We start from the raw sequence: 12,293 nt of genomic DNA, 5'->3' as shown, positions 1-12,293 counted from the left end.
TGCCTGCCCTCACCGCGCATGCGCTGGGGGAGACGCCTCGCCTCTCCCATCTAGCGCGGGGCGGGGGGGGGGGAACAGAGGAAGCGGACAAACACGAGGCCGAGTCCTTCGGGCACCCGGCCTGACGAGGAGCGTACCACTTTCCAGCAAACCCCTTTCTGCCGTTGCGCCGGGAAAGAACCAGGCTTCCTCTGCTCCCCGCCACCCGCCCCCCCCGCCGTGAGATGGTATCGCTCAGCGTCGAGGCAGGACTCTGTCTGCCCGGGCCGCTTCCAAGCGCCCCCCCGGGGCGGGAAAGAGCTGACGCCCTGACCGCCGTGTCCGCAGTGCGGGCCGCGCTCCCGAGAGGTCTGCCGGCAGCAGCGTACGCACCGAGGGCGCAGTAATTTATTTTTTTTTGGTCTTAGCATAAACACCAGGGTTCCCCGCTGCCCCGGTTGGTGTCGCGCCGCCCGGAGGCAGCGCGGGGAGCTGCCGTCCCCTCAGCGGCAGGCTCGCCTCAGCCCGGGCCCGCGTCCCTCCCGTGAGGAGATCGTCCCTTCTCCTCAGCCAAAGCCCCAGCCCTGGTTTCCTAGCCGGGCAGCAGGTGCGAAAGCTGTCCTCGGGCGGTGGGGTTGCTCGCTCCAGCACGTTGTGCTGAAGTGTGGAAAGGGGGTCTCCGTCTTCCGTGAGGGTCTTCGTTTCCAAAGCACTTCCCTCCAAAAGCGCTTAGCTGCCACCTCCCGCGTTCTCTGTCCCTTCAGCTGACTTCTGGCCCAGGTCACAGGTACGTTGCTCTTAACGGGCTGCGGTAGATGAGGGCACTAACCCAAGTGAGGAATAAGGCACTGCCTTGCTGCTGAGCAGGTGCAGCTGGACAAAGTTATCTATCTGACCTTCTGCTTACTGCCACCTGTGATTCCAGCTGTGGCTTCTGACCTCTAGCAACTTTCTAAACACTTTCTCTTTGCTAATAGGAAATGGGTTGAAACTGTTCAGAGAGAAAAGGTGTTAAACTGCTCTTTCCCTCATGTACTTCTACAATTTGATTTTGTCACTGAAATGTTGCTTTCTTTTCTGTCTCCCCTTTTTCGTCTTTCCCCCGTCACATTCATGTTCTCCCTGTGCAAAAACGCTGAACAAAGGCCCAGGAGTCCTACATCAAGTTTATACACAGTTCTCCAAATTAATTTTCAATATTTAACGTTCCTGTGTACTATTAAGCATCTCAACCAGACCACAAGTTCCGTATAACATAGATGTTAACATAGCTCCATACCAAATGAACTAGTAACATATACCATAAACATGGAGTGTTTCCCATTCTTGACACAGCAAATAGCACAGCTGAAAAAAACAGAAGTTTCTCCCTCTCCCTGTCAGACTAAACCAAATACATTCTTCTCCCATGTAACCCTAACTCATTTAAAAACTGAAGTAGTTTCCACAGAGTGAGTATCTCATATAGACAAGCTGAGGTGAACTGACAAAGTGCTTAGCAAATAACCCATACCATCTTAATTAAATGCAGTTATGTTAGGTACTGGCACTTGTTATGTAGATATGGTTCTAATTATACTGGCATGTGTTTTGTAACATAGACCTGGGTGAAATCAATATGGGTAAATGATTTGGGAAACATAGCAAGTTTTGGCATGATTAGGAAGGACAATGAAGAATGGAAGAAAGAAAGGAAGGCAGACAGGTAAGTGTATAGAAGAAAACATGGTCTTAAACCAGCTATTAACTCCTAATAGAAAAACTAGCTTGGAAAACTGACAGTAAAAGTAATGTAACAGAGCTTCTTCCTCTATAATATTTTACTTCTTCTTTGATCAGCTACAGTCCATTTAATTTTATTTTTTTTTTAAATTGGATTTTCACCACAAACCCTTCAGGACCAAACAGTGTCAAACAACCCTTCAGGACAAAACAGTGTCAGGCTTTTTTTTTTTCTCTGTGTGTGTCTGTGTGGCCACAGGTTTTGCAAGCCAGATCAGATCTTAAGGTACAATTACAAGATCTCACAGGCTTCATATAATGCTGCCAGTCATATGTAAATTTTAGGGTCACCAGCAGCATTACACAGGCATACCCAGTTAGCATGCACTATGCGATTATACTGGGTACTCACGGTGAACCTGAATCACTGACAGCAGAGAGGAGTAACAGGTGACAGAGACAATGTAACATTTCTTCATTCCTAAATTTTTCTGTTTCTCATTCTCTTGCCTTAAAAAAAAAAACCGCCAAAGACCCACAAATTCTGCAAGCATTGAGGTTATTCTATTCTGTGATGCATGTGATAAAGAGATATGATAACGAGATGTTGTAAAAGTGCTTGCCAGCGGTGGGGAACTCACAGCTTAGGCTTTGGGTGACAAAGGGTCTTGTTTCATTGCTGTGTCAGATTGCCACATGTTATGGAAGTACTTATAATCTTCTGCAGCACCGATTTCTCCCTACTTTGCTTTCTCTTGTAAGCAGAGTCAGAAAGGGAGATAATCTTGGGTAGTTCATTGTAACATTTGATGAAAACAAGTGCTTGAATGCCTTGGCAGTTAAATATCCTCTTCTCTAGAAATGAGATTTAGGCAAAAGGAAATGTTTTGAACTAGATCAAAAGAGGGATATAAGCACCTAAAAGCTGATATTGTGATAGTTAAGGTTTAAGGGGAATCTGGAAACCCATTTAAGCTCTTTAAGTATAGATAATGCTGAAAAGCCTGATCTGTCACTCTTGAGTGGGGAATCTTTTATACTCAGTAGGAAGTAGCGGAGCAGTGGTCTGTTGCTGTAAATCTAGCTGTTGTTCAGAGTCACAGAGATGTATCTTTGCTCATTTTTGATACGCGTTCTAGCATCTTGTTTTCAAGGCAGGGTTTTAAAAAATTTTTAAAACCAAGGAATTGCTGAAGCATTCACCTGGATGTATGAAACTGAAGTTTAATTCCTTCCTTTGCTTGGGGGATGCAGATCACATCTCCTGCATCATGCTGAAGCGTTCTAATAATAGGAGCTCTTTTAAAGAGTCCTTGGATGAGAGTTATTGGACATATTGGCAACCTCTTGTCATTCCAAAGTGGTTAATTATTGTTGTGCCTAGCAGCCTACATATATTTATGCTATTTAGACATTTGTATCAAGTATGTATGTTCGTGTACAGAGTGAAATTAAATGCAAATGTTGGTTAAAAAGATTCATTACTGAAACATACAGACTGAGTCACCAAAGAGTGAGAACTTTACCCCTTGTTGGGGCAAGCAGCCAGGTACAGAACATGAAACTTGAGCCAAAACCCAAATGTATGCATTTACATAAGTATGAAGTAAAACACTATATATTTCAGTGTAGAAAAATGGCACAACTGTCTCCCAAATTACATCAATTTAGCTTTTCACTCTGAAACTAATCTGACTCATCCAGCTGAGGATTTTGAAGGAGACATTGGCTCTAAAAGCTGTCATGGTCAACTGAGAGTAATTTTCTTTGTAATAGATGGAATTTCATGTGTAATACAGACAGAAAACAGAATCCTAATGGTCACAGCTGATAAAAAGGCCATAGCAAACCAGCTGGAGAAAAATGAACTTTTCCACTTTTGTCTTAGGGTATATAGATTTTTAGTGTGGTTGCCTGTTTACCAGTACTGTCTGTTTTGGGAGTTGTGTGTAAATACCTTTATTTGTCTTTTATCCTGACCTGGTTTGAATGAAGAGTAACCAGAAAAGAGCTTTACTCAGGAGTGTGGCACTCAGAAGCCTTACCAGTTACCTAATTCCCTATCATGTTCTTTAGTGTGCCCAGAGTGGAAATATGAGTGTGCCTCTATTGAAGCAGCACTGGAACTAGGGGTTTGGAGAAGAAGAGTCTTTGGTAGTCAGTGGTGATCAGGTAGGGTCCTTGGCATGCAGCAAGACTTAGAGAAGCAGAGTTAAGCTTAAAAGATCACCACTGAGTTTTGGGTGGGGGAGTAGGGAGAGTTCTCCGTTCTTCTACAAAAATTTGGCACCCAAAAAGATTTTTCCGGATTATTTCAACTGCGAAGAGGGAGCAGGTTCTTGTTTTCTGGTAGTCAGAAGGTTCCTTGGGGAGTGTTATTTACGATTTTTACCTAATTACTGCTTCATATATCAGGGGCCTGTTTATAGGCATTTTCTGAGGGCAGTAGCTACTTCTGGGCAATATTTTCACAGCAGTGGGCCCGGATGACCTTCAGCAGGGGAACTGAATCTGTCTGGTATGTTCTTGATAACTGCTCTGCTTGCTAGCTTATTGTGTAATTGAGTGAACATTACCTCCATTTGTCTGGAGGCAGCTGCTTCCACATTTTAGAAGGAGCCCAGCTGAACAGCACATCAGGAGAGTGCACTAAGGGTGCATACTGAGTTGAGTCCCTGAAGGATTTCAAATGGACAAATGCTTTATCTCTGGGAAAGAAATGTGATACACGAGTTTATGAACATGCATATAGTGCAGTAACACTGAAGGAACTCATGGAGATCCAGATACACTGAGGACTCAGAAAAGAGTAAGAACAAGAATGGTTTGTCTGGATAATAACTATGGCACTGGGAAGCCTTAGCAAGTGCCTAGTTCCCTAGGCCATTGACAAGATTTCTGGTTTTCAAATGCAGACTTGAAATTACTTACTCCTTTATGTTCAATAGTTCTCTTAAATACTACTTTTAAGTTCAATCAGGTATTTTTTTAAATGTGCTTTTAATGGAGATATGCTTAAGAGTGTTCAAAAAACCAAAAAATCAAATTAATAATTGGTAACAAGTAGTTGTTTTTTCTTCTTCCTTGTTCATCCCAGTCAAACCTTCTCCTTTTACCAAGACGATAATTGCAAAAACAAAGTAAGTTTTAAATGTTTTTACAGTGACTTTTAGAAAGTAGAATTTCCCAGTTCTTTGCCAAACAGTATACATGTCCTTTCTAAATACTGTAGTGCAGCATTTTTTCATTAAGAGCTTGTGAGGGCCTGGACCTCAGCTGGTTTCTGCCATCTGGTGGATATATGAAGTCACTACCTCAATACTTCTAATTGCCATTAATTCTTAGTAAGCAATATTCTAAATAACTAAGCAAGTATCACAGAATCACAGGAGGGTTGAGGTTGGCAGGGACGTCTGGAGGTCATCTGCTCCAAGCCCCCTGCTCAAGCAGGGCCACCTAGAGCCAGTTGCCCAGGACCATGTCCATGTGGCTTTTGAGTATCTTCAAGGATGAAGACTTCACCACCTCTCTGGGCAACCTGTGCCAGTGCTCGGTCACTCACAATGTGAAAAAGTGTTTCCTGATGTTCAGAGGAAACTCCTGTGTTTCAGTTTGTGCCCATTGCCTCTGGTCCTGTCATTGGGCACCACTGAGGAGAGCCTGGCTCTCTCCTCTTTGTACTCTCCCTTCTGGTATTTATACAGGTTAACAGATCTCCCCTGAGCCTTTTCTTCTCCAGGCTGAACAGTCCCAGCTCTCTCAGCCTCTCCTCCTGGGAGAGATGCTCCAGTCCCTTCATCATCTTTGTGGCCCTTCACTGGACTCTCTCCAGCACGTCTATGTCTCGTACTGGGGAGCCCAGAACTGGACACAGCACTCCAGGGGTGGCCTCACCAGTGCTGAGCAGAGAGGAAGGATCACCTCCCTCAACCTGCTGGCAATGCTCCTCCTTACGCAGCCCAGGATACCATCAGCCTTCTTTGCCACAGGAGTACATCACTGGCTCATGTTCAACTTGGTGTCCACCAAGACCCCCAGGTCCTTTTCTGCCAAGCTGCTCTCCAGTTGGGCAGCCCTCAGCATATACACTGGTGCATGTGGTGTTTGTTACCCAGGTGAAGGACTTTGCAGTTCACCTTGTTGAACTTCATGAGGTACTTGTACAGAGTACTTCATGACTACTTTTACAGAGGTGCTATTTAAGAAAGTAGGAGATCCGTTGAACCTTTTCATAGGAAAATAGCTTTTTACATTTGGACACTTAGTAAAAAATCTTCTCTTTGACATGTATTTTACTGGCTGATTGACAGCATCTATACTGGTGAATAGTTGACCCATGCAGGTTTATAAAAATGAACGATGCACATTTGTTCCATATCAATATATGCACCAAATGGACTGTTTTCCGTTTTGACAGTTGTACTGATTTAGATCATAAGCACAATTTTAGTGCAGTGTAGAGCTGAAATCAAGGGGCCTATCTTGTGTGACAGCATGCAGTAAAAAGAAACGATCAATAGGACGTTAGGGATGTTCAGCATTTAGCAGTTCATTCCTTGCTGGAGTCAACCATTAAACACAGATCAAGCTTGCTGCTGAAGACTTGGTGGACACAACTGATCATGGTTGGGATGATTCATCAAATCATCATTCTGCAGCTTGTTGACTATTGCTATCTCAAGATGTACTTGATTTTTCAGAAAATGAGTTTTTAACCTTTAATTGTACACAAATTCATGCAGGGTAGAATCAGAACCTTGGATTAATTTTGTTTATTTAGCAGTCTTTTATATTTCTGAAGTTAAAGAGAGGTTGCAGGGAAAGTACAGTCCAACCTCATGTATGACAAGTATTTTTTATGAGCACCAGAACTGACAAAAGCTGGTTATAGATTTTTTGTCATATGGCTGACTAATAATACTAGATAAAAGCTCTCTGCATATTTAAAAAGTCTCTCTCTTATTTTTCTGGTGTCCAATAATGCATGGACTCACTAGCCTTTTCTCCAGTTGAAGCAATTACCTTGGGTCTGTCCATGCAAGGCCTTCTTCCTTACCTTTTAAACCTCTGCCCTCTGACAAAGTTCTCAGGTGTGTTCAGACTGTCAGGAATGCACTGTTACTGCATAAGACTTCTTCCTGCTAAGAAACCAGTCAAAAAAATGTACTTGGGTTTTGCATGTTGCAGGAACATGATTGTTACGGAGAAGGTCTAGCCACAAGGGAGTTTGCTTTCAAACGTTTAAAAAAAGAATCAGAGCAGCCTTCACACAGTTTGTTTCTGAGGGAGGAGTTAAATCCCTAGGAGGAACTAAAAGAATTTGCCTCTGTAGTGATTCAGAGCTGTCTCGCTGCTTTCTGTTTATCATCAAGCATTTGATACTTGTTTTGTATCATACCTCTAAAGGATTAAGTGGCTTCCTGTTGCTGCATAATGATTTGATCCCTATTTGATGCTGGATGAAAACAAGAGTCAGTATTTCAGGTCAGAATGCTCCAGAATGAGATTATTTTATGGAACAAATTATGATTATGATTTAAGGATTAAACAATCCTTCAACAATCCTTTTATCATGACAAGTATGCGATGCCCATTTTTCAGATATGAAGCACATCCAATTGAAATATGGAGTGGACCGCTTGTGGTTTGTTAACACAGGAGGGACACATCCAAAGCCATACAGAAAAACAATGGGAAAAGCTAAAAATAGAAGGCAAATGTTACAAAGTTGCACCAGGTCATGATCATTTCTCTAGACATCATCTCTGGAAGATACAGGTGTACCTAGAAGTGAGAATCATGCAAAGCTCCATTCTCTGGCTGTCACCAAAGTTATATGCATGAAACTTCAGGTTTATCTGCTAGCATGCAGAACACCCGCTATTCACTGTCAGGTGGATTATGGCAGCAAAAGTGATAATGTTTAATGAAATGGGAGGAGGAGCTACTTTTTCTCAGTCAAACTTCTGAAACAGCATTTAAGAAGGAGAAAGCATATAGGACAAACACTGCAATGGAGCAAGCTCTGAACAACTTTGTATTTAAACAAGTACATTTTCCTTTTTATTTCATAAGAAGTTTACTGTTGAAAAAATGGTATGTATTAAAGCAAACACATTATACACATAGATTAAACATCAGATAGCAAAACCTTACGGAATGAGCACTACTGGTTGTATTGTATAGGGTTTACAATCAAAGATATACTTAAAAACCCTCAAGAATTAATGTACTTTCAAGGTAAATTAGGCACAAAATTTAGCTTGTAACTAGCTCTGCAAGCATCTCACTGTGATTTCACTATTACAAAATATTACAAGTGATCAAAAACATAAGCTGACTTTTTAAATTTTTAAAATTTTATTCGTACTATGTGCTGAAATAGTACAAACGTATACAACACTCCACCTTTGTTAAAAAAGCATGTACAATAGGGACTATAAAGTAGAATCAAAGGGCTAAACAGGAAATTACCCCTTTATCTGGGCTCAGAATTAGTATGACATAAATCTATGGCTTTGCTTTGTGGACATATTCAAAATTGAGTAGGTCCTACAAATGTGGGGAAGAAACAGGAAGATATTTTTAATGAATGTGAGCTACAATAGCAATATTTTAAAGGAACATTATTAGTAAGGAAACTAGCTGGTGTCTGACATATATGCCTCCCTCAGTTTTCTGAATAGGATGCAAGAAACAATGGAAATTTTAAAGAATGAGAGATTGTCTCACAAAAAAAGAGAAAAAAAAAAATCCAAGGAGCAAAAAACCTTCAAGTGATTTGCTGCAAGGTTTTAGCTTAGATGAGGCTTTAGCTTAGAAAGAATTACTAATTTGCAAGAAATGAGAGGGCAACAGCAAGTCTGTGGACCATAATAAAATCTTACCTCACAGAAAACATAGGGATCTTCTAAATATACACATTAGAAAAGTGTTTGATTAAAATACCAGATTTTTTTATCTTCCATTAGCAAAATGTATTGCTGAAATTTGTCCTTTTTTGCTTGTTTAAACAAACCCCATTATGATTGCCACAGAATTACAAGGAACTGCATACTTTCTGGATGTACATTTTTACTGCATCATACAGGAATTGCTTAATAGGTAAAAATAAACATCTTAAAGTCTTAATGCTGTTTTTGATCAGCAGAAACATAAGAAGGAATGCACTGAAGCAAGATGATAACGAAGTGTATCATGCAGTATTTTGGCTTAATGTATACAGTATTTCAAACCAATGATGTGACTGGAGGGTAGGGGTTTTAATCTATTACATTCACATGAAATCATTTAGAATTAAAATTAAAATGTGAAGGCAAACTGTGTGGAAACGTGAAAAGTACTGGGATGCCTAACAAAAGGGTGCCAGATGTGTTATTGTTTATAGCATGCAGAGCTAATGCTTGAAGGCCTATCACAGCAGTATGAACTACTGCTACTTCTAGTTCTTTACATTACTGCTTTGTTTATGCTGCCTGTGGTCTGGTCACAGTCAGCAAGTGCTGTATGGCATTAGGAAGTTAACCCACAATCTCTGCAGGTTCAGTGACCAACTTAGATCCATCCCATGCTGTCTTGAACTGTTCAGGAACCGGAAATTCTTTCTGGTAAGAAACAAAAGCAACAATGGTGGTTAAATAAACAGTGGATACCTCATGAAAACTGGTGGAATACTATTAGTGCTACATGACTGAGAAAGCATTGATAGCTCAGACATGCCAGGATTAGAAAGAAGCCTTCTTCATTACCCTAGGAAGCTATTTTACAATGCCACACAGGAAAAAGCCTTATTGCTACCCAGTTTCAAATAGCCTTGGTATGGTACTACTTTGCAATAATCCCTCTCACACCATTATTTGGAACAACTAAGTAAATAAGCCTCATGTCAGAAATGACTTTAGATTCCATCAGTGTCTGGGTTGGAAGACAGTAGAAAGGATTTAGATGTGAGGATTTAGCGAGGAGCCTAATTTTAAGGACAAAAGCAATATTATAACATGGAAGAATAAAATTTAAAAAAAAAGAAACTATCATTTTAAGTGTGATACACTTCAAAAGACTCAGCATCCTTTGTGGGGTACACAAAACGAAGCAGGACATTAAAGACAGTCTCCTTCCATTCTGTGTATTCAGTGAAAGGATAGGAGATGTTGTTGGGTCTTTCCCTGTTCCCAGTAGACAAAAAACAATGTGAAGAGAAGGGCTTTTTCATTCAGATCTCAGACAGGTGTTTTGATAGCCAGTAATTTCAGATGATATGGTGATTTGAGATGAGACTGATCAAAAGGACCTTTTTTTTTTTTTTTTTTTTTTAAGAAATAGGGGAATATGGACCCACTGAAAATCATTTCCTTTTTAGTTACGTGAAGCTGGGCGTCTAGCAGTCACTTTTGGAAATGTGGAGCATGAGAACTTGCTTGTTACATATTTTCTTTTATAAACCCTAAACCCCTCTACCAAACAAAATTCCAGCCCAAAAGATTAAGAAGAAATTTAAGTTCTGTCTATGGCCATTCAGTGCATTTTCAACACCCCTCTGTTGAGAAGACTAGGAAACTATTATGATATGCTTTGCCTGCATGATCCCTTGCTAGTGTGTGAAATGACAGAGCATGACTTTACTAGAAATGATGGTAGGCATAGTATGAAAATCTTACTAGAACAGAAAAGGAGTCGGGAAAATGCACCTTTTTAAGTGGCTTTTAAGGACATATGTTGAAAATACTAGAAAGAACTACATATGCTACCCATGTATCAATAGGTTTAGAAAAAACAAGTATACTATACTGTATTATTTAATCTGCAGTAGTTTTATATTTATCTTAGTTTTAGCATCATCATTTTCAGGCTTGAGTGCTCTTGTATAAAGTGAGTTTCTTTGGGAGATTATGTTTAGATATCAAAAAAGAAAATTAAATGGACAGGAAATGAAGCCATTATCTATCAAATGGAAAGAAATAACATAATGTCTGATCTTTGAAATTACTTTGTGCCTCAGAAAATAAGGAGTTCTTCCTGCACTGATAGCTGAGATACCGGTACATAGAAATTAAATTGGTTTGGATCATTTTTTGGTGACATAATATGTGTGGTATGTTAGTTTCTTTCCTAGCAGTTTAAGTGCTATTAGCTACCAAGACTAGTGGGGAAGGGGGAGGAAAACTTTAAAAATATCTCACTCACATAATCACCATCTTGGGGGATGAGGATGTTCATCTCGGATGACTTGGCACTCACAATCTCGCAATCTAATGATTCCTCACTGAGGTAGATGTGGCAGCCTTCTGTTTTGTTAATAGAAATGGTTGGCACTTTCCCCATCACCTGCAAAATAAAATCTACTTAATATCAAATCTTAAAATGCACACAAAGATACTGTTAATAAAATCCTCATTGCCTGCCAGGTCTAATTTTGGCCACCAACATCTGATCTGTGTGTCAGCTGCCTGCATGATGCTTATATTTGATTTGTTAGACTGAAAATTCTTGGTGGTGGTAACAAAGATCTGTACACAACACCCAACTTATAATACACAGCAAGCTTTTAATATACAGTTTGATGAAAGTGCTTTCCCGATTCTTTCTAATTCAGTGACACTTTTGTGCTGATATTTAGGTGGTGTTGACCTTGTTCATAAGTGAGAACTGGTTAAGAAATCAAACATGTCAACTCCAACCCAGTAAGAGCAAATGAAAGATCCCAACATGCAGTAATACTCAACAAGTGATTTGTAATATGTTCTGAAGACTTCAAAGCTCTTCCAGGTTTTACAGCATACAATAGGAAAGGGGTTTTATCCCCTTCAGGCAAGCTACAGTTCTAAAAAAGTACTGAGATCAATTTAATTAAATCTCTAAAGCTATTTCTTATGTCACTTTAAAAGCAAGCACAAGATTTACTTGAAGGGAGAAAAGAAAATCTTCTCTTGTTTACAATTTTACAGATTAAAAGATTTCTTCATGGCTAACTGGCTGACTTGCTGGTTGTCAGTAAAAATTCCTCCTTCTCCTCCTGCCCTCTCTAGCAGGGACAGCAATATACTCTGGACAATGCATCAAAAGGGCAGAGGTTATTCTGAGCCATAAAACAGCAACAGCATATGATAGATATGTACTTGTTAATTAAAGACTGTCTCCCCTCATTCAAGTTAAGAATATATTTTCAGCTTCAGTTCTTTAAATGTGACAGCAAACAAAGAACAAGCGGTCTGTCCTCTTGCATCCACCCTGATCCTGAAGTCTGATCTATGTAGTGGATCAATGCATCTTAAACTTTCTTTTCTTTAATGGGTTCTCATGCAATAGAGAACAAAAGGAGGGTGTGTTTAATAAATTTTGCAAACATCTGGCAAGAAAAAAAATACCACTGAGGGAAAGGAGAGCCAAGCAATATGGCACTGAAATAGCTATTTATAGGAAAATCTGTTGGATGAATTCACTGAAATTTGTTGCATTAACATATCATGTATTTGGAAATTATAAGCTCAGGTCTTCAAAATACTGAGAAAATTGAGGTGCTTAGCACTTGGCATACTGAAACCCTGCGGAAGCTGCCAGATTCAAGTGGCATATAGCATAGAGCCAGACTCTGC

General features: G+C 40.2%; 1 protein-coding gene and 1 non-coding gene across 3 annotated transcripts in view; both read right to left on the bottom strand.

Annotated features, from left to right (window-relative positions):
• Positions 1-2,866: 2,866 nt before the first annotated feature.
• LOC142042514 (U6atac minor spliceosomal RNA) lies at positions 2,867-2,974 on the bottom strand. Its single transcript, XR_012653792.1, has one exon. It is a non-coding gene; the product is annotated as a U6atac minor spliceosomal RNA (small nuclear RNA).
• A 4,761-nt stretch (positions 2,975-7,735) lies between these two features.
• CAP2 (cyclase associated actin cytoskeleton regulatory protein 2) overlaps positions 7,736-12,293 on the bottom strand; it is a 68,686-nt gene continuing 64,128 nt past the window's right edge. For both annotated transcript variants that reach the window (XM_075052105.1, XM_075052104.1), the window contains 2 exons: positions 10,885-11,025; positions 7,736-9,305 (listed from right to left, as the gene is read on the bottom strand). In XM_075052105.1, the coding sequence (XP_074908206.1) occupies positions 9,222-9,305; positions 10,885-11,025 (225 nt within the window). In that variant the 3' untranslated portion in view covers positions 7,736-9,221. The remainder of the gene's footprint in view (positions 9,306-10,884; positions 11,026-12,293) is intronic.

The sequence above is a fragment of the Buteo buteo genome, chromosome 20 (genome assembly GCF_964188355.1).
Source record: "Buteo buteo chromosome 20, bButBut1.hap1.1, whole genome shotgun sequence".
Taxonomy (NCBI): domain Eukaryota; kingdom Metazoa; phylum Chordata; class Aves; order Accipitriformes; family Accipitridae; genus Buteo; species Buteo buteo.
This window is presented reverse-complemented; position numbering and strand designations above follow the sequence as displayed.